The sequence below is a fragment of the Pholis gunnellus genome (genome assembly GCF_910591455.1).
Source record: "Pholis gunnellus genome assembly, chromosome: 12".
NCBI classification, from domain to species: domain Eukaryota; kingdom Metazoa; phylum Chordata; class Actinopteri; order Perciformes; family Pholidae; genus Pholis; species Pholis gunnellus.
This window is the reverse complement of record NC_136539.1, coordinates 17,972,366-17,999,889: the sequence shown is the minus strand read 5'-3', so window position 1 is coordinate 17,999,889 and position 27,524 is coordinate 17,972,366. Positions and strand designations below refer to the sequence as shown.

The window sequence follows — 27,524 nt, the reverse complement described above, 5'->3', positions numbered from 1 at the left end:
GTGCTGACTTTGAGGTCCTTTTTGAGTGTTGAGTCTCTGCACTTCCTCCTCTTATCATTGGTTACCTTTTTATGCCTTCCAAACCCTTTAAAAAAAATAAAAGGAGATTAGAAAAAAAACCAGTAAGGCGGATATCTTAAAAATGACAATGGCAGTACCAATAACAGTACCTTTAAAGTGATACTGATACCAATAGAGTACTTCATTTGATACCCATCATGTATGTATTCAAAACTGCATTGAATGTGAAAGGAAGCAGTGTGTATGTCCCACTGGCTAATCACTGCTGCACTGCACAGCGCTGAAAATTGGCCGCGTTGTTGCGGAATAGTAGCTATGTCAGCACCGCTGCCGTTGTTAGCGTTGTTAGCTGCTAGCCGCCGGCTCATGTCTGATTTATATTCTAGTGGTTTTGCACCTATGCTTTCTGTGCGGGTTGGAGTGGGCACCTCTCACACATGCCAGGCATAGTATTGCATTGGACCACTTGTTTTCAAATTGTTAGTCAGGTGGTATTTGATTTATTTTTCATTCAATAGTTCCATATATGTTTTGCCCAACACAACCCAACATTGCTTGAAACAAATATGGAAGAGTTGGATGATTAGGAGAAGCTCCTGTGCCCAGAATTGATAAGGTTGTTGTTGACAATTAAAAGTGTTGTTAACAGTTGATTATGTTAATGCAGCGTCCCATGTGTCAAAGTCATTTTATTTTAGATCTCGGAAGAACAAGGAGTAACTGCAGGTAACGTTTGACCTGAAGTTTCAAAACGACTTGGAACTGGGTTATTTTAGTGGATACCTAGAGGTTATCAAGTACCAATACTCAGCTCTACTCAGTGCTCATATTAACAGGCTTTTGATAGCATATGAAATGCATCAATATGATCCCCTATAAGGTTTCCTTTGGAGTACCACTAGGAAACAACGGACCTGTACACGTCAAAATGGCTCTGCAAGTGCAAGGCATGGTGGTGGTGGTGGGGGGGGGGGGGATATAATCTCCTGCTCAAACAGGGCAAATTGGATTACTTTCACATTTTCAAGCACGTTGGGACTCCATAATGACTAAATCACATAATGACTAAATTATGCCACTTTCAAACCCAATTATCAAACTCTACTTATTTTCTTTTTGCTCAGCTCTAAATGGTTGTAATTTCAGTGTGATGATGCTTGGATACATTCTGGCCAGGTAAAGGCAACAATACATGTGAAATATAATTGTCCTTACAATACTGACCAATGATGACCATTTCATATATTTAGGTAATGAGCAAGGAAAAATCAATATGGCTGGGAAATGCAGACATCCAAATGTACTGTCTGCTAAGTGTGGGTAAGATATTGCATTCTGTCCGGGTACAAGGTGCAGTTTCCTCTGCAGGTCTCAAGGCAGGGCTGAAATGAAGTGTCAATAAATGAGTTCAGGCGACTACACTAACACACCAGCCCATTGGAAATGTTACTTGTCCCTCGATACACAGGGACTCAACCTCAGCGGCCTTTTACAAATGAGGTTGAGAGCTAGCCACGTAAAGCTACAGAAAGCTGTGCACAAAAGCAGTTCCATCATTTCCATAATGTTTTTTTGTTGAAGAGATACAAAGAGTTAGTGGTTGTTTGTATGCATGTGTGCGTGTGCCATGTTTGTGTACTGTTTACTACACCTCTAGCGATGTGGGATGGATAAAAATGCAGAAAGTGAGCTTGATATTGTGTTCAGCACAAACATGCACCCACAATGAGCTTTGTTTTGGATGGTACATGGTAATTAGGCTGCTAGCTAATTTATGGCAAGAGATAATATGTGGCTTTCACTGAAGAAAAAACTATGCAACAGATGTAAAACAAAAAAACAGGAACATTTAGGAAAGGAGATAATGAGTATTACTTGAGGTCGCTTTTGTGGTCTCTGTGCAATTACTTTAATTGTCATACATGTTTTTTCTCAGCTATTAAATGTCTCCCATATTGTTCCTCGTTTGCATCAAAATATGTAGCAATCAAGAACAATCTTAGGATGTTCTGAAGGCCGTTATGATAATTATAACTCACTACTGATTGAGGAAGAAGGTTAGGTTTGAACAATGGTTCCACGAGTGACCTCTGTATCATGGGAATGCAGGCCCTGTCCTCAGTCAGCTTCGTCTCAGAAATGATTTGCGGAGGCTGATTCATTTTTAAGAACAGATGTAATTGAAAGTCTGTCGAAACAATTTTAGGTCAGAAGGAATTTGTGAAAACGCACACACACACACACACACACACCAAGGCCAAGTACAGTTGATGACTATTGATTAAGGCCAAAGTCTTATGTGATCGTAAATGACAAATAGTCAGGACTGCCCAGACCCCTTTGGGGCCATGACCCACTAAGGTAAACTCAGAGAGCTAGTGCCTATAAAGAGTGTATAAAGTCAAACACGTTGCACTACATGTGAGGCAATCACATGTTCTGTCAAAAGCTGCACTTGAACACACCATAAACACTACATCTGACAGGCTGTGTGAGAGGAATAACTACTCAGAATGTTGTAATCAAAAAAAAAAAGAAAAAAAAAGATCATGTATGAGAGAAAGCGATGAGGAGATGGCTTCCCGGAGGCTGAAAAAAGGACCGTGAACCACATAAAAAGGCCATTAACGAACGTGTGGAGGCCACTCGTCTTTTTTATTGGACGGCAATGCCGATCCATATTCATGATCCATAAACATTATGATTTTGGTGATCCCCTGACTTTTCCTCTTGCGCCTGAATGAAATGTTTCGACCACTATTGGTTGGATTGTAAGACATTCTAACTCCCTCAAGATGGATGGTAACAATGTTGATCAATACGGAGTTTAGAGCATATTTATTGCCTCCGCATGGCTCTCATTGCTAGCAGCACGAGTAATCAACTATTTACAACAATTTGAATCATCCTGCTGGCTATCCCAGTCTTCTTCAAGAGACAGGCCCCTGTTGTCCTGTTGTATTTAAAAACATAACGTAAACAACACCAACAAATATAAAACCTTTAACAGCATCATAGAACATGAACAACTTAGATGTAGCTGGTGTTGAGTGTTAAGAGAAATGCCAATCATTTTGGGAGTGATAGCAAGTTCCCGTCCTGTGTTTTGAATTTTTGATGGTGGGCAGGGCTGACCTTTGGTTTGCATTTGGATCACACTTTGAGGCTTTAAATTATTGATATCTTAACCTGAATGCAGCATTTTAATGTTATCTAGGTGGCGTTCCAAAATCAAACTGCTGTAGATAGCCTACTATAGACATTTATCATATTTATAAGACAATATGTTTTGCATGGAAACTCTTCAACTACATTTGGTTGGAACTATAGGCATCAGCTAAATCTATTAAAGAAGTGCAGTATTTCTCTCTGAAATGCACTGGAGTGGAAGAAGTATATGACAGAAATCATCACAACAATACTTCAAAATTGTATTTCTGAGTCAGACATACATGGCAGCTCAGATACTGAATATTTCATGATCTGTGTACATTTGCTCTAGATGAAGGGAAGATAATAAGTACACTTACCCTTTAACAGGACAGTGGATTGCAGCCAGGACATTGAGGTCATGTCCTCTATAATTGTTCTGGGAATTTGGGGTTCAAGGAACATGCAGAGATCGCACTTCACAGTTCAAATAAACCAATTATTGGTATTGTATAATAATTGGTATTATATAGATGGATTCTATTATTTCCTGACTGAACATATTCACTGTGCATTTTATATATTTTAGATTAACAAAAACATTTCAGGATTTAGAATTTTACCAGCAGAATTATTATAAGTATTCAGGCGTCCATGTGCATTTCAACATCTCACTGAGTAAATGAAATCTGAAAAATCCAAGTAATTAAAACATTCAAAGATCTGGCATCTGGTCAGAATTTTACATGGATGCGTGATGTGCTAAGGGTACTTGGACTCACGATCTCACTATTTCTAAAACACTAATTCTAAAAGAAAATATAAACTACTGTAAACAAGGTTTGTGGCACTGGTGGTTTCCCAATTTAAATGCAATACAATAAAAAAAGGAAATAGAAAAGGAAAAGAAAGATAGTAAGAGAAGGTTTCTAAGAATTCTCACATAACTAAAGAGACATCTAACAAAAATACAAGTTGAGAACGAAAGGAGAGGCTCGACAAGTTGTTTTGAATCATTTCATGTCATGTTGTTGCATACAACATCCCATGATAAGCGTGCAAGATGAAATGAATAAATCATCTCAATTTTCATTTACTTATACTCATTTTAGAAATTTAAATTCATTGATTGGAGAAGTGGGAGTTGCTGTTGATTTCAGTGCACTGACTCTACAAGTCTGCAGAGGCCATTAGATGTGGACGTTATGCTTAGGAAATCAATAACATCAAGCTTGTTATTTACATGTACTGTGTACCTTGTAAATTAAATATTAAGTGTTTTAATATAAAATAGAAATATATTGACCAGTTGGATATAAGCACATAAAACCACAAACTCAGTCAGACACATTCCAGCTGTAACTTTTATAATTACTTCGACGTACCCGACAGACGACCCTCCATGTCGTCGTCCCCGACTGAGCTGATTAACAGAGACTCAGACCACCCGCCAGTCTGTTAAGTCACTGTGGCCCAATTAATACCTGTGGGGTGATTTGATAAAAGTGCAGGAGCAGAGTTTAGAAGCAAATGAAGCCAGAAAAAGTTATTTTCTAATCAATTTCCAATTAAGAATTCATTGCTGTCTGTGGGACCACTGGTAATTGAGTCAAGTGGAGGAAGTGAGGGCCAGAGAGGCGGGGCTATTCCTTCAGGGACCGTTCAGTTCCATATAAATGAGCTGGTAAATGAACGCCTGATTTTCAGGATTCATTATTGACCAAAAGGCGAATACGATTAATGACCACTTTCATTTTTTATTTAAGATTCGTGATTACTTTCTCATTTCAAAGCTGCTAAAACTGTGTTTGATATTTCTCTTAAGAGAGGTTGCAGAGTGCAGATGTTTCTTATAGCACGCCAGGGCAGAGCAGTTCCTCACCACCCTGAAGCAAACACAAACCTTTTAGTGGGAGAGATAGTGAGAGTCACTGTGTGCCTGGGACCAGATGGCATTTCCTCGTGATATATATATACACTGAAACGAGTGTCAATACTTGTAAAAGAAAGACACTTTCTCACTTCCCTCATCTCTGTGCCGACTTCAGGATGTTTGCTGAAATATACAGCAAACAAACTGCTTGTGTGATGTACAGTATATTATTGAGAATATTCAATTATTATATATTTAATAACCAAATAATGTGTTGGTAAAGAAAAATGCTTGAAACACAATCACAGATGCAATGTGTGATGTCCTGGTGTTGTGTTTCAGTTTACTGGTATTGATCCATTCATTCTTTACTGAATGGATCAATACAGCACACGTACAGCATGTTTCCAAAGACAACAAACCACCATCACAGCTACCAAAGCCACAGAGTCTTAGAAAACAAACCTGTATATTTCATTACTTTGTGGCAATGATCACCAGTTTTACATAAATCAGAAATTAGTAAGGGAAAGTACCTGCATCTTTTTGACGAATAAAAGTCGACATGTTTGTCTTGGTAAAGATCTCATCTTCTGTTGCTGCCAACTGCCCTGTGATGGCTTATCTTGTGTCTGAGTGCAGCCAATCACACACCGTAGGGGGTCTTATTGACATAGTTATGTTTATGTTGTTGAAAGGACTACACATTTAAAATAGACTGCAGGTTTTCAAAGCCCCCTGATTACTGTAATTCCCAAGCGGCGGCATTTAGATCCAATTCAAATCAATGAAATCTTTGTCCGTTGTCTGACACCGAACATAAAGCTATGTCAAGGAAAATGTCTGTAGCCTGTTGTGTTGGCGATGGCAGGAACAAAATGTATGGGTTTCTCTGTGCTGAATTACTTGACTGTGATTGTTAAAGTGATACATTAAAATGTATTAAAATAGTTTTTTCTTTAAAAAGTTGTATTTTCCGTGAAGCATGGTGCGACTTCTTCATTTTCATGTGAATGGTTTGTTTTGTTTATGGATACACAGTACTATAATGGTTTTAAATGTTATTTTGGTAAATGATATAATTTGGTTATTTGGTTATATGCAGGGATGTTGTAATGAATCCTTGATGTACTTAGGATTCTGCTAATTGCCTTTTCTTTACCTCTTACTATGAACATATTTATAAAACATTGTTAAAAATGATAGTAAAGGAAAATGTCATCCCCCTCATACTCTAAGCACACATAACATTTTGGCATTAGGCACCAAAAGCCAGACAGCATGACAGCAAAAGAGGGACAAGATCAATCGATCCGTCCCTCTTTGGCTCCTTCTTTGTCTGAAGAAACATCCCAACTGTGTTCATCTAATCCTGTGGGGTTGCACTGTCTGCCGAAAATGATGTGAAAATGTTTATCATTTATTTTTGTGGTGACACAAAAATTTTTTATGACAGAGGACATTGTAGACTAGCACCAACAATGGAATCCACCCAAAATGTATCAGACATTTGTCATGGTCTTGTTTGTTTTTTTGTATGTTTCCTGTTTTATTTTAAAGTTTACTCCTCATGTGTCATGTTTAGTTACCTCCTTGCTTTGTGTGTTGTTGATTGCTTGTCCCGCCCTGATTAGTTTCACCTGTCTCTCATCAGCCTTGCAGTCACTAGTCTTCCTGATCACCTGTTCCCACTTCCCCATTAGCCAGTCCCTTTTGGCACCGCCTCAGCTGCTTTGTCGTTTGTCAATTTGTCTTTCATCTTTCGTTGCTGACTGCCATTTTTTATTGTTAAAGGATATTTTCTTTGCAACTGCCTGCTTGATCTGTGTTTGGATCCTTCCTCTGCTCCCTCCATCTGCACCTGCAATAAGAGTGGATCTATAAATTCGATCAAATCTTCCATGAGTCTTCTTCCCTTACATCTGCCTGATAAGAATAGTCATCCTTAGCTTTTCTTTATTTAGTTTTAAAACACAAGAAGCCTGGTTGTTGAAGGATACCTATACAGTTTGTCTGGTGTTACATATATATGTGCAGCTTCATCTTCCCACTTGTATTGCATCCAATATGGCATATCGTGGATTACACCAGCCAGCTGTGTCCTTGATCCAGTGACACCATCACAGCATTCCTTGTCACCCCTCAAACATACCTTATAAATCAGATAACGGATCATAAATCTAAAGTTGTGACACAGTCATCCTCTCCCAGACCTCCGCCGCGGACCACAACCTCCATCCTTGTGCCTCCTCCTCCTGTAAGCTCTCCCCGGCCGAATGCAGCTACGACATCGTGAACTGCAGTCTGTTGGCGGTCAAGATATAGCGAGGAGTGGCGGCATTGGTTGGAGGGGGCAGAGCAGCCGAAAACCTGGAGTACATCAGTCTAGCCAAGAGACTGAACTCCAGACAGCAGCAGGTGGGCTCTGTTTTTTAACCGCTTCAATTTCTCTTATGACCCTTTGTTCTTCCTCTGTGGAACTTTATAAATGTCATTCCAACATGCCTACAATGAAGAAGTTCAAATAAGATATGATAAGATAGTATACTCTTAAAGTACAAAGCTTTGATTCAGATAAAAGCAGACATTTATTGGAGATTAAGATAACATGTTTTACTTACTGAGAGCAAAAACAATCTCTTAATATTATTCATATCATGATTCATCCATTGGCTGAGCACATATGAATGACTTGATGTTTTGACTTGATGGGTGAATCACTGTGCCATTAAGTCAAGTAAAGACAGTATTACATTTCTTTTTTCTTTTTTCCGTGAACACACTTTAGAGATGAATGAGTCACACACTAATAAATACTTTCTCTCCTGAGGGGCCTGGACGTTTCATTTTGCCAGGAGACAGAGACAAGGCTTTTGTTTGGTGGCATAGAAACAAGTCCCTCTGTTGGGCAGCAGTTGGCATATTGAGGAGGCGACGTCAGCGACGCAGACTCGTGGGACCTTTCCCGTAGGGCCTGGAGGTGGGTGGAAGAGGAGGAGGTGTGAAGCCCAGACAATGGAAAAGAAACAAGTAAATTAAATCACAGAGACACTTATTCACAGTAAAATACATATTAAAGCTCCTTTTTTCTTTTGCATTTCATGTCCAAAGACAAACGAGCAGGATAAAATGAATAATAAACTGTTGTGGTAGCGCCGAGCTGAAATTCACTCAGAAGATATAGTCACTTGGCGTTAAAGCACAGGAACAGTGACGCGTCGTGACGAACGAAAGCACGTGGAGGAATAGAAATGCAGCAGTTTCATCACTGCTCACTACATGTACGCACTGTTAGTTCTGTGCAGCTTTCTCTGTCGAATATTTGAATGTGTCTGAGTGGGTTTTGAGCGTTTTATGTCTTCTGTGTTGCTTTACAATGTACTGTTGTAACAATAAAAACATAGAATCTGTATCCTATTACTAAAATATGCTCACCCCTCATTTTCTCTACAAACGGAGACTAAATAAAATGTATCCATACATCCATTCTGACACTGTAAAAGAGAAATTCCTCAAACACTGAGCTGTGCTAGGTACAATGCTGCTTTAATGTACATAAGAAACGTGATGAATGTTAACATCAAGTCCAGGTAAGGAGGCCTGTACTGTTTGTCAGACCGAAATAGACACACCTCCTCAGATGCATTACTGTCCGTGGCTTGTGAGGATGAGTGCGGGGACTCTCATGAATAAATAAAGTGAATAATGGTTGTTCTTTTCAAAATGGATGTGAAATGCTTTGCACAAAAGGTTAACAGCTTCTAAATAAGGACGGATGTTTGTCATGGTTGCTGTGATAGGTGCTCAACGTGCATCTTCAGCAGCAGAACCACCTCTAAAGTCCAGCCTTGCATGCACACAACAATATGCTGCCTGTTTGTAATGCTATAGTTGTTTTTCTTATTCTTGCAAATATTTCTTCTCTTTCTTCTTTGGTAAGATATAAAAACAGAAATGATGAACTGGCTAACACTTTAAGAGCATGCAATAAGTGCCACAATAGTGTCCACCTTTCGGTTCCCCCTCAGGTGTTGGCTCTATCAGGACTGTTGCCGTTGTTTGTATTGTTTTTTTTACCTGGCAGTTATGGAGCTTCACCACGATGGTGTAAAGTGTGCAGCGCCACCTCAGTTCAAGGAGTAGTAGACTTTGTAATAGTTTAGTTGTTCAGCCATGTTGAATTGTGTCAGCTGCAGTGCTTTCCAGCTGTAACTAGTGCCGTAATTGTTCTAATAAAGTGGTATGTAGAATTCAATAGTGTTAAGGAGAAATTTGAGCTTGAGTGTGAAAACCTCTTTAATCTGAAAATGTCTTCACCTGTACGTCCCAAACGCCCATAAAGATAAATGGATAGATTATGAGATCTCAGATTTCAAAGAAAACGATGAAAGAGAATTGGAGGCTGGACGACAGACCGGCAAACAGGGTCGATCATTGAGTCGTTAATCTTCGGGCTTTATTGGATGAAGAGCGACAGAGACACCTCTGAGCAATCGATCCTTATGTAATCGTCTCGGGCAAACCTCGTGAAGCATCAGTCATACAACTGCCTTTTTGAGAGTCTCCGCCCACACACACACACACACACAAAACTGTTATACACCACACCCTTCCAAATGTCCTGTCCCAGTGAAATTCCGCTCGCTCCCTCGACGTCAACCGTAACTCCGCCTCTGTTCAATTATTCTCTTTCTTTCGCAGACAAAATGAGCTCACATGCATTTATGAATATTTGTGTCCCGATCAGTAGACATTAATGCAGAGAGGAAAAACACAACAATAAAGGCGTCCAGAGGAGAGAGCTGACATTGAACTTCGGTTTAAATTCATTAACGCACATGAACCTATTAGCACCTCTCACTAACGCCATATCAGATCCTCAAGGTCCCGTGAATTTATACAGCTTTTAGATTCCCGACTGAGTTCTGTTCGCCCTCCTAACCCAGCCTATCTCCCCACACTCAGGCTTGCCTTGGCAGATCAATAGCACAGCATGAGGTTAGGTTTTAATTGAGCTGTCTGGAAGGGTGGGATATGTTTTAATGAGGCCAGGTCCTGTTTTCATCCTGACCTTTGAGGCTCTGCCCTACAGGTGTCCATCCTCTAACTTAAAAGGAATATATGGACTTGTAGGGCGCCAGAGGTGTAAGGCCTCACCAAGCTTCTCTGCAGAGCGTGACATTTTCACCATCGATTATTTATTTTTTTCCTCGCTAATACAGGATTTGGTGTACCTATCATCACCAGTGCTACCCTCCAGCATGATGAACAGGATGTTCTGTGGTCACATATAAATGATATATAATATAATGGTATCTGAACTACATTATCAACACCATGCACTACTCACCAGTGCCAACTTATCTGCTATTTTTCAGGCAATTATCTCGTAGCTTGGTCTCCTTGAAGCTGCTTTGAATTCATCTTTGGCCTTTGGAGTAGTTACCTACTTGCACTGCAGACATGGAGAAACATTAGCATTCATTTGCAATCATCAGGCCACCTGACAAATGCAATATCCACTGGTTTGTTACTCTAACCATCTTCTGAGATAAATGTTTGCATATTAAGCTAATGGACTATGTTCACCAATTACCACCCACTTCATAACTTTGCCTATCTGCCTTTGGAAATGGGCAGGTAGCATACGCACTCATCAGAGCATTTTTGCTAGAAAGGGTTGCCTACAGAGGGTTGGTGTGAGAGCATACGGTACATTTAAAACCAAAACAACAGCTAAAAGAGGCCAAAACCTCAGTGGAGCCATCAGGTGTTCATTCTCAATGATTTTGGATTTTTAGAAACACCTGTCATGCCCCAGCTAGATTGTAAATGACTATGACTAAGGTGTGATATACCATATGATTTCATCTTTCACAGCCCAGCACTGGTGCAGACTTGACGTGATAATGGATAACACTTCAGACATGTTACAGTTCCTATGACTGAAGTCTGGAAGTCCGCACGTCTGGAGGGCTGATATTCAGGCTCAGGAAAAGCCATTTTATGGACACTTCATGAGCTTTCTTCTGGTGCAACCACCAAAAGTTGAACTTTACACACGTAATACTGTGTTTCTACTGAGCAGATGTTTATTAACATTGCTGTCATCATACATGCTCTTGAGGAAATAAACCCTTTTAGTGTTTATGGACTTACCTTTTTTAAAGTCATGTATTGTTCATTGAATCGCACTGCAATTCATATGCAAATCCAGCCTACATTATGCGAGTATAAAGGGTGTAAATGGTATATTATATAAATATACATATATTTTTTTTTATCTGGTAAATATTGCTCAAAAAGAAGAGAGGGGTAATGTCGCTTCAGCAGGCCCCATGACATCACAGGTGTAACATTTAACATTGTATTTGAAAAGGCCGGTTTTCTGTAAATGCCAGGTTCACGTCTGTATTCAGACTCTAGATTTGAGGGGAAATTGCCCCCCCACCATTATGAGAAGGTGACCCAGTGCCGTAGGTTACTGAGGTTACATCAAAGCAGTCATTATTTGGAAAACCACATAACAAAATAGCCTAAATCCAGCTGGAGAACATCTAGAAGGAAACTGGGAGTGTGTTTGCCCCGTAGGGACCGCTTCAGTGAATAACTGTCATCCGGATGTGACCAGACAAGACAGGAATGGTCTCACTGGGAGGATACCACAACGGAGTGGAATGGCATGAATTGCATGTTATTTTCCCCCAGAGCCTGTTAATCTTGTCCTGGATTTTTTTTCCTTCAATTTCTCCTGAAATCAAAGCTTTCACATAAGAACGTCTATCATCTTGATTATGCCATCGACCTCTATAATAGCTGCACCATCCTAGATTACAGAATAACACACCGACGAGTCTGACTGGATTTGGATACGCATTAGATGCAATGGGTAGCATTTGTGTCATTTGTTGCGTATCAGCAATTCACAATATCTTTATTATTCTTTTTACTATAAGACGTGTTATCGGGTTGAACAGCTCATTTTCTGAGTGGCAAATATTTGTCAGTAATATTCCTGCACATTGTATTTTATGATAAGTGAACCATTACTTTCCCTAACTACTGATAAGAAAGGCATTGTAACACACAAATAGTGAAAAGATGAATTAGTTGACTGCAATGAGAGCGTCACATTAGTTTAACTATGCGTCTAACGTGTGCGTCAGAGGGAGAAATCTATCATGAGGCTAATATAATTAAGAATAAAATGATGCACTCCCCTCGTGTCATCATGGTTTACACCTCATATCTTTTGCTGCTTTGATGGTTTGATATGAATGCTCATTTAACATGGTAGAAACTCTGCCTTCATAGCAAACGGCTGATAACAGATCAGATCTAACATCGGTCCACGTTGTAGCATGACGTCATATCCAGACACATGATGGTGAGCAACATTGAGGCCCTCCTGTAAACAGCTTTGGGGTATAATTGAGTGTTAGTATAATTCCGAACACTAACTAGAGTCTGTCTTGTTCACTATGTGAGAAGACAGATGTCACAGTGCCCCCTTACTTTTACATTCTGAACTGCTTGCGTCTATGCATATTGCTGTACTGCAGTATCTTTATTGTTACACATTGTTCAGAGTAACAAATGTTTTACTGTAAACCGCTACAGTTCATCCGTATCCTCTCGTTTCTCTTGCAGTATTTAAATCCGGTCTGAAAAACAGAAAATACTAAACCCAACACCTTCTCTATACCCGTGAAAGCAGCTTCAACCCTTCAGTGTTATACTGCTTACAGACAGCTGAATTAATTACATTTGACGCATATCTGGCCAGTCAGACGCATGAGAGAAGCATGACTGGACAACACGTTTAAAACATAACTGGAGTAGACAGCCTGTTAGTCCGTTTTATTTTCATTTCAGAATAACAAAAAAACAAAAAATTGGCACAAACTGCTAGCCAGCTCCCTTCTGGGCTGATGACTGAGAATAAAAAAATACTGGAGGACAGAATACTAAAGGCGTGATCACCTGGACAACACAGTCAGAGCATGTCATTGGTTCTTATAACGCAAGAGCGTAAAGCCGACTGTAAATACTTCTTGAGCGGCATCTTCTTTTTTTCTTGAGAAGTTGTGTCCACAAACTCTCAGACGTCATCGCTGACAGTGTGAGACAGCAGAAGTCAACTTTGGGGAACTCATCAAACTGTTGATAATGAGTGTGTAAATGTACGCGTGTGTGTATATATGCGAGTGTGTGTTCAGAAGTACATGTCCTGGAAGAGGTTTTGTCCCATTTCAATGTAGGCCTCCTTCTCCTGCGCAGACATTTGCTCCACTAGCTCCGGCCTCTGGCTGACCTCTCGGTAGGAGAACTGCCTGCCTCCGACCATCACCATCGGCTCATCCCCCACCTCCTCAAACTCGTCGTCGTCCTCTTCCTCCTCCTGCGCGACCCGATGCTGAGCAGCTGCGGCGGCGGGGGGAACTGAGGGAGACTCGTCCTCCGATTCGCTGGTGTCGCTCTCCGAGTCGCTGGCGTTGGCTTTGGATTTGGATTTGGAGGCGAGCCCCTTGGTAGCAGCGCTTGCTCCACCTGTTGCTGCCGCACCTCTCTTCTCATGGATGAGCAGGGCGCGCATCACTTCCTCATTTTCGTCTGCCTGACCTATTCCGTGACCTGCTGCTCCGTCCTGGGCTACGGGTGCAACGTCTCCACCTGGGAAAACAAACAATTGCTCATTCAAATTAGAAATATATTCACTTCTGAAATCACTCTCTCCTGTTAATTATTCTGGAACTTTTAGAACATTGCGAAACATTGCTACGTATTTCTAAATTGTGCCTAGAACCGGACAACAAGACACGGTTGGCCCGCCTAGGCTCCAGCCTCATCAAGCATTCCTTATTGCAGCTTTAGCATACTTTACCACGTCATCTCCGGATGTCATGTCTGTTTCCAACAAGATCATTAGAGACAGATCCAGAGACCACACAGGATATTCAGAAGGCATAATTCTTGCAATTTCCACAGAATAGATTTTATTAATGAGAAATTCTTGCTCAGCCATGCACTAATCAGGCCTCTGATTATCTCAATTAAGCAAATACGGTTCAATGGGAGTCTGGCCAGGCCTGATTGCTGCATGCCCTTGGGTGGAGAAACAATGTCAGAATAAGCTAGCACGGTGAAGGGCCTCTCTGACTGAGGGAGATAACCTGGGTTGACCTGTAGTAGATCCGGTTTGACTGCAAACAGAACAGGGATTGGAACTTAAGGTCACAGAAGAGCAGTGAAAGGTGTGGGTCTTGATTGGGCTCATCTACAAGCAAAACCTTCTGCCATCAGAATAGTGTGAAATCTACATATTGACTGGTTAGTGCTTAGATGGGGGTTTCCGTAAGAACCTCTCACTTACTGTTCTTGATGATGTCGGGCTCGCTGTAAGCACCCTGCACGGTGCTCTGGGTCAACCAGACGGGCCTCTCCTTCGGTGCCTTGCCTTCATTGGCCTTCTTCAGCTGGTCTTCCTGCTCCTCCATGCTGATAACCACATTCTGGGTGTACATGTCAGCGTAAGACGAGCCTTTGTTCGACCAGGCTTCGCGGTGTGGGCCCAAGTGCAATCCGGCTGCTGCAGCAGCACGTTCGCGGCTAGAGGAAAGATTCAGTAAACATCCTTTAAACTGACAAACTATCACGTTTAAGCATGAAACATGAAACATTGAGTGTGCCTATATGTGTTGTCAAGCTAAATATGTCACATTCCTGTGTAATAGAATTGAATTCCCTCGTTGCACAAACAGTTATTAAGTTAAACCAATATTAGTGGGGCCATTAATGCAGTTGACAGAGGAGAACATCCCATTTGTTGTCAGTGAAAATGCTGACTCGTGCGGACTGGCTGACTGAGGGGAATGAGTATTTAGTAAGCAGAGTGTGAGGTTTGTCAGACGCTGACCTCTGTTTGAGGGCAGGGATCTCAGCAGGCTCCGGCTCCAGCAGATCCTGAGACAAGTTAACATCTTCGGTCTCGCGCAGCAGCGCGTAGATGGGTTCGATCTGCTCATTGAAGCGGGCCACCATCGTCCTGCCGTCAGAACAGACAGACGCGTCCTCCTCTACCTCCGTCTGGCAGAAGGTGCAGCGAAATGTACCTATGGGTGAACAACAGGGGGGGGGGGGGGGGGGGGGGTGTTCTGGTTACTTACCTGACCAAAGCACACACTGTGTTACCCACAACCTTGGGACGTGCCTGTAGGGCATTCATTTCAGCCGAAAGCCGCAGGCTGTAAACCAACTTTAGCGTGCTGCGGTTAGAATGTGCTGCGGTTTCTGTCGGTAAAAACACACCTGCATGACTCTAGATACAGATAAAAGGATAATCATGAGCACTTCCTCGCTGAGTGGTTGCCCTTTACTCTTTAGATGTACTGTATATGTCTGTTATTGAGGTTAAAGGTGTGCAACAATACACCGCTACTCTATTTGTTGTGATTTGAGGGTTTTATGCGGGCTGCTACACGTCCACTATTATGATTGACGAAGCAATCCTGCGATACCTCACTTCCACTTTCCATTCAGCTAATAGGTGTACTTCTACCCAAAACAACAACGCCTTGCTGTTAATGATGTTAATGTTTCTCTTTGGGACCTCCTTCCTACCAGTAAGAGAAGGGCATGTTCGGCCATCTGTTTCTCTGGCTGATTTCAGTTTCAATAAATGGGAAATGTTCCAGCGTTACACGCACACACACACACACACACACCCAGTGTCTGACTTGTGTTTGTGTGTATGAGAGAGAAACAAGTGTGTGCATGGGATGAAAGAGAGTGAGCGAGAGAGAGGTCAGCGCACATGTGCTGCATGTGGAAAAAGAAAGTAGGATTTTAAAAAACAACTATTTTTCAGCCAAAACGTTGAGAGTAAACAAACAAACACGTATGTTCTAAAGAGAGAGGAGTGTACATTCGCATTACAGAAGTGTGAAAAGTCAGAGTGGAAGGGTTTCCGGCTCTCCTTTGTGGGTCACAATGATGAGCTGGCAGACTAGTAATGTCACTTCCCATCCCTGTGAGGTAAAACGGAGTGTTGCTTGCCCTGAAGAAGCCACCGGTCTATCAGACTACCACTGTGTGAGCTCCAGGAAACCTTTCTGTCAGCCTCCGTCAGGGTGCAGGGTTACTGCCTCCGCAGCCAGATTTGATACCAGTTGAGATATGTTGAAACAAGAGACAAGTGCAAAGGAATTTGGCAAGACGCCGGGAAGATGCTGACGGCTCCAAAACAGTAGCACGAAGCTGGGAATGTGAAGCTATCAAATGTATCATCCAGTGTGGTGTTATTGGGCAATTTACGAGCAGCTGTCTTACTTAAAACCAGCTCAAATGATATTACGTTTTTTCTTACTGATAAGGTGTTTTCTGTAGTACACAAATGTTTTGCCCGATGACAAAAGATGAATTTAACACCCTTGGAAAATCTTGCCTTTGTTGACCTCCAGTGGTTTAACTCTTCACCTCGCTGCAGTTAAGAACAGCTGGACTGCAGGACTCGGTGACACGACATGAGACTTTCCACCAGAAGGGGCTGCAAAACCCTTCTCTCCAGCCTGGTGCCATGTTTTCAACACTCACGTAGCACACACGCTCTTTGTTTCCTAGCGACAGTGTTGGTTGGCTGGTAGTCAACATTTGGATTGGCAGACAATGAAAGCACGAGGCCTCAAGAATGAACGCTGTTTATGAATGAACACAGCTTGAGAGAATGGAGCATACACGACCTTCATCACAGGCACAATATTCTTCTGTAGCATTATCATTTCATTTAAATGCACATTGTCATGTATCCTTTAACACCCCCCATACCAGGACATGCTGGGTAGACAACTTGCAGAAAATGAAATGCAATGAAACTCCAGTCTTAGTTTTGTCAATCGACTTATGAATTCAGAAGCATGTGTGAGTCTACGTCTGCTGTTAATGGATATTTAGCATCGTCTCCCCTTTGCATTCTGCATGTCCACACCCACACTCTGACTTGCAGGTTGCTTCTCTTACTCACTCGTCAAACACAGCATAATGGACGGCTCCTGGTGATAAGTGAGTGATGTGATGTCCACTTAGAAGCACGGCTCTGGACCGCTGAGAATCAGAGTACGATTGTGCTTCAGGCCTTTTTGCTGTGATAGGAAGTCATTTCAAATACGCTTAAAAGATTATCTAGAAAACATTTAAATGTAACCAAAACTCATCTAATCAAAAGGTTTGCCAGGTATTCAATTCCTCAGTTTAATTTGGGGTAAATAGCCAAACTAGCAAATATATGGACTAGATTACTTATCACTTACTGATCAGGTGACATAGCAACACTGAATCTCATGTTCTTCTTTATTATAATACTCTCTTTTATTTTTGCTGGAAGCAAGAAGCCACAACCTGCAATGGGCTTCATCCGCAGGAGCACAGAAGGCTTTAGATGCTCATTCTCCTCTCCTGTCACAAACCTCGTCTTGTGCAAGTGATGTCGGTGTCGACGGGTCTTTGAGAGCACATCTCAGTGTTCTTTTAATCATCTACGATTGATTTTTCTTTCGAAGCACATACAACTGCACAGTGGTAGTGTGGTCACGAGAGAGCAGTAAATGTCTTCTACAGAGACGGCTTCATTGTCAGGCAGCACTGAAAATGAACGGCCTTGGTCATAAAAAACAACAACAACGAACAGCCTGATGGATCAGCGTGTTTCAACCTCTTTTGAGCCTCGGTACAATTTTTTGCCACAAAATGACACATTGTAGCATAATACAGCATACATGCTGACAATTTAATGACAAGTCCCTCAATGTGTTGATGAACACGAAGCTCTTCCTCAACAGCTCTCAGTCGCTCTCTGTTTTTAGTTTTTTATAGTCTGCATTTTTCCCCATTATTGCTCTACCTACTGCCACCCACTGGCATTGAGGAGTATTGGATTACTTAGCTCTGGTGTGCACTGGTGTGGTTGAAAAATCACTGTGTTGGATAATTCGATTGTTTACCTGTCATTGGGTCAAACAGCTGATTGGCCTCCAGATCCGTGAAGGTGGAGAAGCAGCAGGGGCACCGGAAGGAGGCTCGGTTGGTGGAGTCTCGCTCATCAGTCTCGATGCGCCGTCGCATATGATCCAATTTATACTTCACCACGTTGACCAAGACCCTAAAAAAAAAAGAAAGCAGGTCAATAAAGCCTTATAGTATTTAAGATGTTGCCATGGGCTGATAAAAGAAAAGCACACAGCATACATACGTAACTCTCCCCAGCCGTCAAAAGACGATGTCTACTTTATATAATACAAAGATAATAACCACCTGTAGTTGATGAAGTAGTAGTTGTGTCGTGTCGTCTTGCCATCGGGGGCCGTTTCCACTCTCATGCGACACTTCACAAACTTGTCTGCCTTCAGGGTGTTGAGTACTGATCGCAGTTGTTTACGATCAAACTTGAGCAGCTCCAGCATGTCCTCCTCTCGTACACACGGGTTGCGAATGAGCACATCCAGGGCCAAGGCGTGTTCCACTCCATAGAAACCCCGTACGACCTGCTTGGCTAGCCGCTTCAGTGCTGCAGGAACCTCTGTCAGTACCTCTGGTTCTATCATCTTCTGCTGTGGAGAGAGAGAGAGAGACGAGAAACATTAAGAAGGAAATCAGAAAGTGGAAGAATTGAGTCTAGATTTTCAGGTAGCATACCTTAACCACTCAACGCTTGGGGGGAATATTAGGTTAAATTTGGACGGAAATGAAAGATCGAACTACATGGATACTATTTGAAGAGATTGAGGGATCATATTTTGCGAATAATGTTCTTTCTCTCGCCTGTTAAGTTGCCTACTGCTGTTGGATAGTGGCATCGTAACTTATCTAACCGTTAGACAACTCAAACAACTCATATATCACAATGACTAATGCAGCAAGGTAGCAACGACCATAACTACCAGTACAGATATTATATTTAGCCAGTAACGTTAACGTTTAAGCCGCTTTACTTGGACGCACTTTACGCTATCTTTTCATTTAGCGGACTAGCTCGCAGATGATGCCGTATGCTAACTTTAGCTAAACTTAACGTTGCAGCCGATAACTTACTCTTTAGTGGTATGTTCTACCAATACGACAAAGCCACCGCTTCCTTAGGTCATCGCCGACTTTGTCTCTAACAAACACAGCTTAAGCTCACTTGAAACATGTGTACTTCTGAATATTTAAACTGCTTCAGGTTAGCTAGCATGCTTCATGATTTACTTGAGAAGTCCAACCCGGAAATAATACCAAAACCACAACAAAGGCGTACCAGTTGCACTCAATAGCCAATAGGAGCAAAGGATTGTTGATCGAGATACATTTTGACGAATGGCTTTGCTTCTTCCTTATTTTCTTGGGAACCAATCAGATTAGAGAAATAATATCTGTGGGCGGAGTTTCCACTATTATCTTCCGGGACGCCGCTGTCACAAGAAAACAAGAATGGCTTCTCTTGACAGGGTAAAAGTACTAGTTTTAGGAGATTCCGGTAAGTTTCATACCGTTCAGACTCTAACGTGAACTTGAATGCATATTTGTAAATATATATACGTTTGTTCTGGGTAAATATCAACCCGGGTTACAACCCTTGTAATCTTTAAAAGTATGTACTCCGTAAACCTGCATACGCAGCTTCATCGTCGAGTCTACGCTGTTGAATTAGGAGTAAAGGTGGACCTGCAAATGCCGAATTGTGACATCCAACAGCTCGTTAAAGACATTTACTCACCGTGCTTTGATAGAAACTGAGGATATGTTACACTGACCTGTTTTTACAATGGAGGCGTGTGTCATATACAAGCAAACCACGTCTTTATTGTCTTGCAATCAGCAGTAGTAACTATTACATCAAGACTGAAAGCCAAATAATATGATTTACAGGGGGAAAAAACGTCATTGCATGAGTTTATACTGATCCATTCACCCACATTATCTGTTGCAGGGGTGGGCAAGTCCTCCTTGGTCCATCTGCTGTGCCAGAATCAGGTGTTAGGAAATCCATCGTGGACTGTTGGTTGCTCTGTGGACGTTCGGGTAAGCAGGTTGATCACCTAATTTACAAAGGTTGATGGAGATAAGGTCTACAATGATGCTGCGGGTCTTTTTAATAACTTGGCCTCAGATACACTGTATTCACCTCATACAACAACCTTTTTAAATAACAATGTGTAAATGCTGAAATGTTGGAATCATACATGGTCCAAGAAATGATTTTAAATAACTATTCAACTCCAGGTCCAAGACTATAAGGAGGGAACCCCGGAAGAGAAAACCTACTACATTGAACTCTGGGATGTCGGAGGATCTCTTGGCAGTGCCAGCAGTATCAAAAGCACCAGAGCTGTCTTTTACAATTCAGTTAATGGTAAAGACGATTTTATATGATTATTTAAGGAAATCTGGAATCGTTAAGGTTGCTGATATTTAGTTCTGTCATATTCTTCTCTTTTCTTTTCCCAGGAATTATGTTGGTACACGATTTAACAAACAAGAAATCGTCTCAGAATCTCTACCGCTGGTCACTAGAAGCTTTAAACAAGGATTCTTCTCCAACAGGAGTTATCGTCTCAAATGGGTGAGTAGACGTGTCATGGTATTGTTTGTTGTCATGGGGCGTAACATATATATATATATATATACACACATACACACACACTGACACAGTTGTTAAAGGTATTACATTGTGAGTTGAAATGTTGGATCCTGACGTCACGTTGTTTGCTCCCTGCAGTGACTACGACAGAGAGCAGTTTGCTGAGAACTCGGTGCCTTTGTTGCTGATCGGCACCAAGTTTGACCAGATCGCAGAGAACAAACGCAATGAGGTTCTCACACGGACGGCCTTCCTGTCGGAAGACTTTAATGCAGAGGAGATCAATCTCGTAGGTCATCTTTTTAAGTCCTACAGGCTCTGATCTTTAAGCCCGTTGTAAATGTAATCTGTAACATTACTGGCTTCATCTATGTGTTAAAATATCATTCAAACATTGGTCTCTGTTGCAGAAATGTTCCACAAAAACATTGCTAGACTATAACAAGACTATTATAAATAAAGTCTGCTTCTCGTTCTCACCACAGTGGCAGCACTGCTGGATAATAGAGCTGAGTAGGACATTATTCACTCATTCAATCTTTATCAGGATTGTTTATTTTTTTTGTTAATGTAAAGAAAAACATACGGCATCAGAGCAATTTGAAAGAAGCTACAATCACAAACACAGAGAAAGAAAAGACTCCATATCTCTCAGGTTTGTGGCTGAGGTGCTGTTTTGTTTTCCCAGGACTGCACCAACCCGAGATACCTCGCTGCAGGCACGTCCAATGCAGTGAAGCTTAGCAGGTTCTTTGACAAGGTGAGGGACCCACAGTTCTGGGTATAAATGTGTATATGTATTCAATTCCTTTTTGTTGGGAAATTGAATTTCAACATGAATATTACAACATTTCAAACAACTTTGACTTTGTCAAGTAGGCAAAGTTACTTTCTTTTACATTAAAGCGTATTATTTCTTTAATATATTAACATACTTAAACAGTAATCCCAATTGTGTGGCATCATGTATGATGTAAAGACACTTGATAGACAGCAGTAAGAAAATTATGTAATTTCCTTTATTCTTGTGTTGTACCCAGTGGGTAACTTCTAACATTAGTCTTTTTAGTGCAAAGTTGCTTGTTTCAATGTACATATGTGAGTTTTGTATTTAAAAAGTCTCTCAATCTCAACATATCTCCTGAACAGGTAATAGAGAAGAGATATTTCACAAGAGACCCGACTCAGGTGAGTTTTACATTTCCAGTCTTTAATTCTGTGTCGGTGATAGGAATTCAGTTTGTGACTGTTCCTTTGTAAAACCGCACATCTCTTTCACTTTCTCTGCAGATGGCGGGTTTCACCGACAGAAAACGGTTCAACTTCAAAAGTTTGCACTATGACTGACAACAGCTGTGGTCTGTGGTGTGGTTTGGCTGCAATGCCTCTGGGCTTTAACACCACAAGTAAACCATCACACTGATGCACTTCCACCCCACGCTAATCTCACCTTTCTCAAATGTTGTGATGTTTGTTAATGAATTATAATAATTTGATTAGATGAAATATTATGAATAACTAATAGAATGATGAAGATACCTATGTACATAGTTGGCAAAAGGGAGTTAAGCACAAAAATGAAGAAACAAGCTTGATAGTAAGATGATTTATTTTAAAAGGTAATAGGCACATGCTATATATGAACAGTGAACATTTGTATTAAATCATTTAATTCCATGTTTTTTGTTTGTACTGTCAATTGTATTTTTATTTTCACATTCAAAACATTTGCTTCATGAATTCTTTTTCAAAACCAAGACGATTAATTCACTAAATGTTTGCCATGTTGTTCAATAAGCAAGTGAGGAAAGGACAATATTCTTGGCCTCAGAATCGTGGCTCATGCAACATTCCCCAATCCCTGCATCACTTTCTTAATCCACGGGAGAAAGAAATTGACTTTGGTGAAGACATGGGGATATTTGGGATTACTGCAATCATCTTTCAGGGTAAAAGCCGTTATACCCTGAGCCTTACTGTTGCAGATAAGTGGTCCCCCGGAATCCCCCTAAGAAAAAGACAACAGAGTTGATTAAATATAATGCAAAAAAAGATGGCACTTACAAAAATAAAACAGTTTTCTCCATGTTTTCAGCATTATTGATGTATATAATGGTTGGTTACTTATTTGCCTATTGTTATTGTTAGATTACCTGGCAAATCCCTCCCAACTTTTTGTCCACTTTGGTGCAAACCATGTGCTCAGAATTGAAGTATTGTATCCATATATGCTTGCACTCATTGTTGAATTGTATTCTCTCCGTGGTCTCCTTCAGCACATTTGAGGACGGCTTGTTGGCACCGGTTGTGCCCCAGCCGGCCACGGTGCAGTTGATGTTGGCTGGGATTTTCCCATCTTTCTTAGGTAGTCCGATGGCCTTCACATACTTCGTCAGTTTGGCTTTGTTTTTTAGCTGTGGAAGAGAGAAGTGTATTTCATGAAGCAGTTTAACCATCTGTCAGACGTTGTGATGTGTGTTTATGTCCTCTTGAAGCAAGATTGAGTTGTTGTTTTTTTGGATGTTGAGCAGTTCCCCACCCACATCCTTCAGTGCAAATGTGTGAAACCCCCATGTGCAGCATAAACGCCGTACAAGACGTGGCAAACTGAGATGATGACATCAACTACAGCGCACAAAATACTTTATAGAGACTTTCTTTTACACACAAGTTTTGATATCATCTTTTACACAGTTTTAGTTTACCTTAAGCAACATGATATCATAATCGAATTCTCCAGTGAATTTCGGGTGTTTATGGTACTCGGCCACTTCGATCCGTTGCTGGCTTTCCTCTTTCTTGCTTATGTCATGTGCTCCAAGTACCACCGTCATTTGCCGAGGTCTGACAAACAAGCGCACAATTAATGTCAAAATATTTAGTTATACTTAACAATGATACTTTGAAAACATTTATGATAAAGTACAATGTCTTAGAAATACAAATGACTACAATATGTAAAAAGTGTCCCCTGACAGAAAATGTCATGTCTTTTTCTCAACCCCGGGCTACGACAAACATGTATGTAACATATCACTCGTACAACATTTTTCAAATAAAAACCATTAAAAGTAATAACCAACACATCTTTGTAAATGACAAGTATGCAGCGATGGGAATAAAACACTTTAAATGCTAATAATTAGTACCCATGAACTTGTTAATTGATTGATTGTGACATTTTTTTCATACGAAACTCACTGTTTGCAGTGTGCTGCCGTTAAAACAAAGTCCTCCCGAATGAGCATTCCGCCACATGAATGTTGGCCCTCAAACTGGAGTGATGCCATGTAGGGCCTGGAATGAGGCTTTGTGACCTTCCCACCCACTATGCCACTCTCAGAGGCCCCTTACATGGAGGGAGAAGGTAAATTAATACACAGATTACAAAACACACACAAACAAATCACTGTTTTTTTATTATTACATAAAGAAAGAAGCTAAATTAAAGACTTTATTCTGACTTTCCAACCATTAAAAAGGCTTCTTAAAGATCATCTATGATCCCTAAAAACGTCTGTTATTATCTAGTCATGTCTCCACCGGCAATAAAGAAATGTAGTCTCATCTTACCAGTGAGGGAGAGCAGCCGCAAGAAAATGATAACGCAGTAAGTGTGGATCATGGTCGTTGTGCAGAAGTAGAAGATGAACAGTGTGGCTGGAAGTGCTCCCCTTGCCATCATTTGTAGTCAACGTTCTACCTCCCACTACGGAAACGTTGTGGGCAGGTGTCAGTGTTGCACAGAAGAAATGAGATCACACCTTTTTTCTTTTGACTGCAGCACGAGGCCATTTAATAAAATGAGATAAAACTGCCAACATGTCATTTTAGTTGGCGCTCATACATTGTTGTTAATTCATCAACAATTTAAATGTGAAGCGCTTTTCTGAATTCAACTCTGTATGTGTCCTTGTGCCTCGACAAAAGAATAATGAATAACAAAAAAAAAAAGACATCTATAGAAAGTTTTAATAAACTAAGTTATGACCAGGAGGTCCTGTCTGCTGGTACATTCTATATTTCCTGCCCCAAAAAGCAGAAAGGTCCATATTTACTGTGGGCTATCACAAATGTACTCCATTGACTGCTTCATATTTTATCACAGTTCACATTTCCTCCAAAGGAAGAGAGTTAAGGTAAATGCTAAATAGCCGAGTGGAAACTGTGTCTAAGGCTACAGTGAACCACAACGTGCACAACGGTAGTCACACCTCACGCACTGAACTTCACACACACACATAATGCTCGCTTATGTATTTTCTCATAAGCTCTTAATTTCAATGGTGTTTTAAAAACAGACATGCATGTAAGAATTTTACTGTAAAGCTCACTGATTTTAAATTCCATGTTAAGAGAGGCTATAAACAATAATAATAATAATGTTTTGGAGCACTTTACTGATCCTGATAAGCCAAGCACTTCTCTGCTGGAGCTGTTTTTGCAAGACTACATTGTCCTCAGATACTTTGTGGATTTCTGAACCTGCATGTGATATCTGGGGGTAGATTAAAAGTCCATTTAAGCAGCTAAAGTCCTCAATTTCTTGTTGTTTTTACTGCAGAAAATACCAGAGAATGTTGTGGTATACTTGGTCATACCCTTGGTCTGGGGATATTGATAAATGCTGTCCGATTAACCCTTCACACATGCCTTTTTGATAAGTTATCGTGACGTGAGTATTATTAAACACATGAAACCAAAATGTTGGTTGGTATGACGTATTGTCTACTGACCACTAGATGGCGCTGTATGCATTTTGTCTGTAGAAAATACACATGAGAGAAAACTAGAGGCCCAGTGCTCATATAGCACACGTACCTTTCTTCTGGCACTGTAACATGTTATTGTTTATGAGGAACGGCATTCCCACCCTATCCCAACCATCACAACTCCCCGTAGTCTGTGTAAAGCGATACTATCTACCAGGTACGATGGCAGGTCAGCGAATACACTTTTATTGAAGAATTAATTGATTTTTTGCCATTGTTATTGCTTATCGCTAAGTCTTATGGTGAACAACTTTTGTTTACCAGCATCTCAACTGACTTTTAAAAAGAAATGTTTTAATTATAGTCAGCAGCATGTAGAAAACATTCTAGGTCGTTCAAAGTTTCCATTGGTGCTGCTTCATTGTCTTTTCAGGAACAGTAATGTAATGCGAATATTTCTGTTTGCACTCTCAGGGTGGTTTGTTTCACCCTCACCCTTACATGCAGTCAAGCAGAGCAATACACAATACCTTAAAGATGGAGGTGACATCAACAATACATGTGGCACGGCACAGCGGCATGACACAGATTGCAGCTGAGGACATTGTGCCCCAGCCCTACAATGAAGAGATTAGCAACTATTTCTGCATTGTGTACTTTCTTTGAAGTTATACTGGAACAGATGGTTGTCTAGATGGCAATCCTCACCTTTTTGTTTACCCCACAGAAGTGCATAAAAGGTACTCTCGCATGTCGTTTTAAATAGATGGAGCTGAAACAGGCTTTGATGTTTCCAGTATTAATGTGATGTCAGACCAGCAATTGAACCATGGAGGACATCAGGTAGTCGTTCTTCATTTCAACAGCTACAAACTCAGCTTTTTATGTCAAGTAAATAACACTTAATATGTCAGTATTGTTAATTTTATAGAGGCCAGAGGATTATCCTGCACAAATATTTTCATTTATTCATGTATTTTATTTTATGTAGAGTAGTTAAAAGTGCAAACAGTAAATAAACTTGTAGGATTTTACATGGGATTGCTTGTCATGACAACAAAGCCAGCAATAAAGTCAGAAATCAAGGAAAATCAACTCTTTCCACAGTCAGACTCATCACAAGTCGCAACACTATAGCCTGAAACATTCACCCAAATAGTTTAAGAAGCCTTTATTTAAATATATAAATTGATAATATAATGAATAATTAGATACAGATAATTTTTCCAAAAATAATAAAGACTAACATAAGATGTTAAAATTGAAAGTGGCAACAGTGAAGTGTCCGGTATGTACTGTGTACCTGTACTGTGTCACAAGTAGAAGTCACAGATTTTATTGTATTTTCCAGCAAAAGGGAATTCACCTAAAATGACACCCTCAAGCCACATTTCACAATTTATGTATGGTATCTTTATCTTACATATTTTGCTCCAATAGAGCCATGAATATCAAAGCTGACTTCACTTTTCAGACTTTAAACAGTTTTGTTTCATGATGTGTGTTGACAATCTCCGGTAAACACTTAAGCATCTCTGAATGCACTCTGAAAGTAGGTTTAATGGGGAGATTCTTCTTGTTTCGGACAACAAACACCACTCAGTCCAATGGAGAGCAGGTAAATGAAATAAAACCCGACCAGTTAGAATAAAAGATGACACATCATTTCTCTCTGGCTCACCGACTGCAGATTCTGCTCACTTTGAAAGTGTCTTTTTGCTTCTCTAGGCAGAAGCTACAATACATCCACACCTGCGTCAAAAAGGTGGAGTAAGTGTGGAGATAAGACATTTATAAACATTCATGTTAATGAAATAAAAAAATGTTTTACGGTAAGATAATTGGCTTTTAGAGCTTTGGTTGACAGCAAACTGAAAGCAGCCTGAAGGTCTCATATGTAACTGACTAAAAGGTCACAAATGTGTCTCTTAAATAACAGTCAGCCATCTGTTTAAGTGCCCTCAGGTGCATTCTTAAAAGCTATACAGCTCAGACCTTTACAGTGATTGTGTTCCTCATTAGGTATTGCATTTCTCCAGGGGTTAATCCACCCAAGATGTTGATATGAAGAATCTGTCAACTGTTCGGTTAATTAAACAAGTGGACAAAGCAAATTTAAATAGAGGAGCTCATGCAATTTCCTGTGAATGATGCAGTT

General features: G+C 40.7%; 3 protein-coding genes across 4 annotated transcripts; 1 reads left to right on the top strand and 2 right to left on the bottom strand.

Annotated features, from left to right (window-relative positions):
- Positions 1–12,837: 12,837 nt before the first annotated feature.
- Positions 12,838–19,283, bottom strand: gtf2e1 (general transcription factor IIE, polypeptide 1, alpha). 2 transcript variants are annotated; one of them, XM_079170815.1, is made up of 6 exons: positions 19,127–19,283; positions 18,350–18,645; positions 18,040–18,197; positions 14,961–15,156; positions 14,418–14,653; positions 12,838–13,717 (listed from the first exon to the last, which is right to left on the bottom strand). In XM_079170815.1, exons 2-6 carry the CDS (start codon positions 18,637–18,639, stop codon positions 13,260–13,262), a joined length of 1,338 nt encoding a protein of 445 aa, XP_079026941.1. In that variant the 5' UTR covers positions 18,640–18,645; positions 19,127–19,283; the 3' UTR covers positions 12,838–13,259. The 2 variants fall into 2 exon arrangements, with proteins under 2 accessions (XP_079026941.1, XP_079026942.1); XM_079170816.1 differs by having other exon boundaries at positions 18,350–18,642.
- Positions 19,284–19,487: 204 nt separating this feature from the next.
- Positions 19,488–22,075, top strand: rabl3 (RAB, member of RAS oncogene family-like 3). Its single transcript, XM_079169965.1, has 8 exons — positions 19,488–19,550; positions 20,004–20,095; positions 20,297–20,426; positions 20,522–20,636; positions 20,793–20,943; positions 21,343–21,414; positions 21,804–21,842; positions 21,945–22,075. Exons 1-8 carry the CDS (start codon positions 19,505–19,507, stop codon positions 21,999–22,001), a joined length of 702 nt encoding a protein of 233 aa, XP_079026091.1. The 5' UTR covers positions 19,488–19,504; the 3' UTR covers positions 22,002–22,075.
- Positions 22,076–22,494: 419 nt separating this feature from the next.
- Positions 22,495–24,336, bottom strand: LOC306704068 (chymase-like; the record flags this gene model as incomplete). Its single annotated transcript, XM_079170279.1, has 5 exons — positions 22,495–22,662; positions 22,808–23,068; positions 23,360–23,498; positions 23,856–24,003; positions 24,228–24,336. 5 exons carry the CDS (start codon positions 24,334–24,336, stop codon positions 22,495–22,497), a joined length of 825 nt encoding a protein of 274 aa, XP_079026405.1.
- Between the last annotated feature and the right edge of the window lie 3,188 nt (positions 24,337–27,524).

Bases quoted from the DNA above. Each gene is read 5' to 3' on its own strand.
- gtf2e1 (XM_079170815.1), bottom strand. From the start codon at position 18,639: ATGATAGAACCAGAGGTACTGACAGAGGTTCCTGCAGCACTGAAGCGG. The intron at 15,157-18,039 runs GTAAACAATCGA...GTTCACCCATAG, and splicing joins GCTGTTTGACCCAATGACAG to GTACATTTCGCTGCACCTTC. The intron at 13,718-14,417 runs GTAAGTGAGAGG...TTGTTTTCCCAG, and splicing joins GCCCGACATCATCAAGAACA to GTGGAGACGTTGCACCCGTA.
- rabl3 (XM_079169965.1), top strand. From the start codon at position 19,505: ATGGCTTCTCTTGACAGGGTAAAAGTACTAGTTTTAGGAGATTCCG. The intron at 20,096-20,296 runs GTAAGCAGGTTG...ATTCAACTCCAG, and splicing joins GTTGCTCTGTGGACGTTCGG to GTCCAAGACTATAAGGAGGG. The intron at 21,415-21,803 runs GTGAGGGACCCA...TCTCCTGAACAG, and splicing joins TTAGCAGGTTCTTTGACAAG to GTAATAGAGAAGAGATATTT.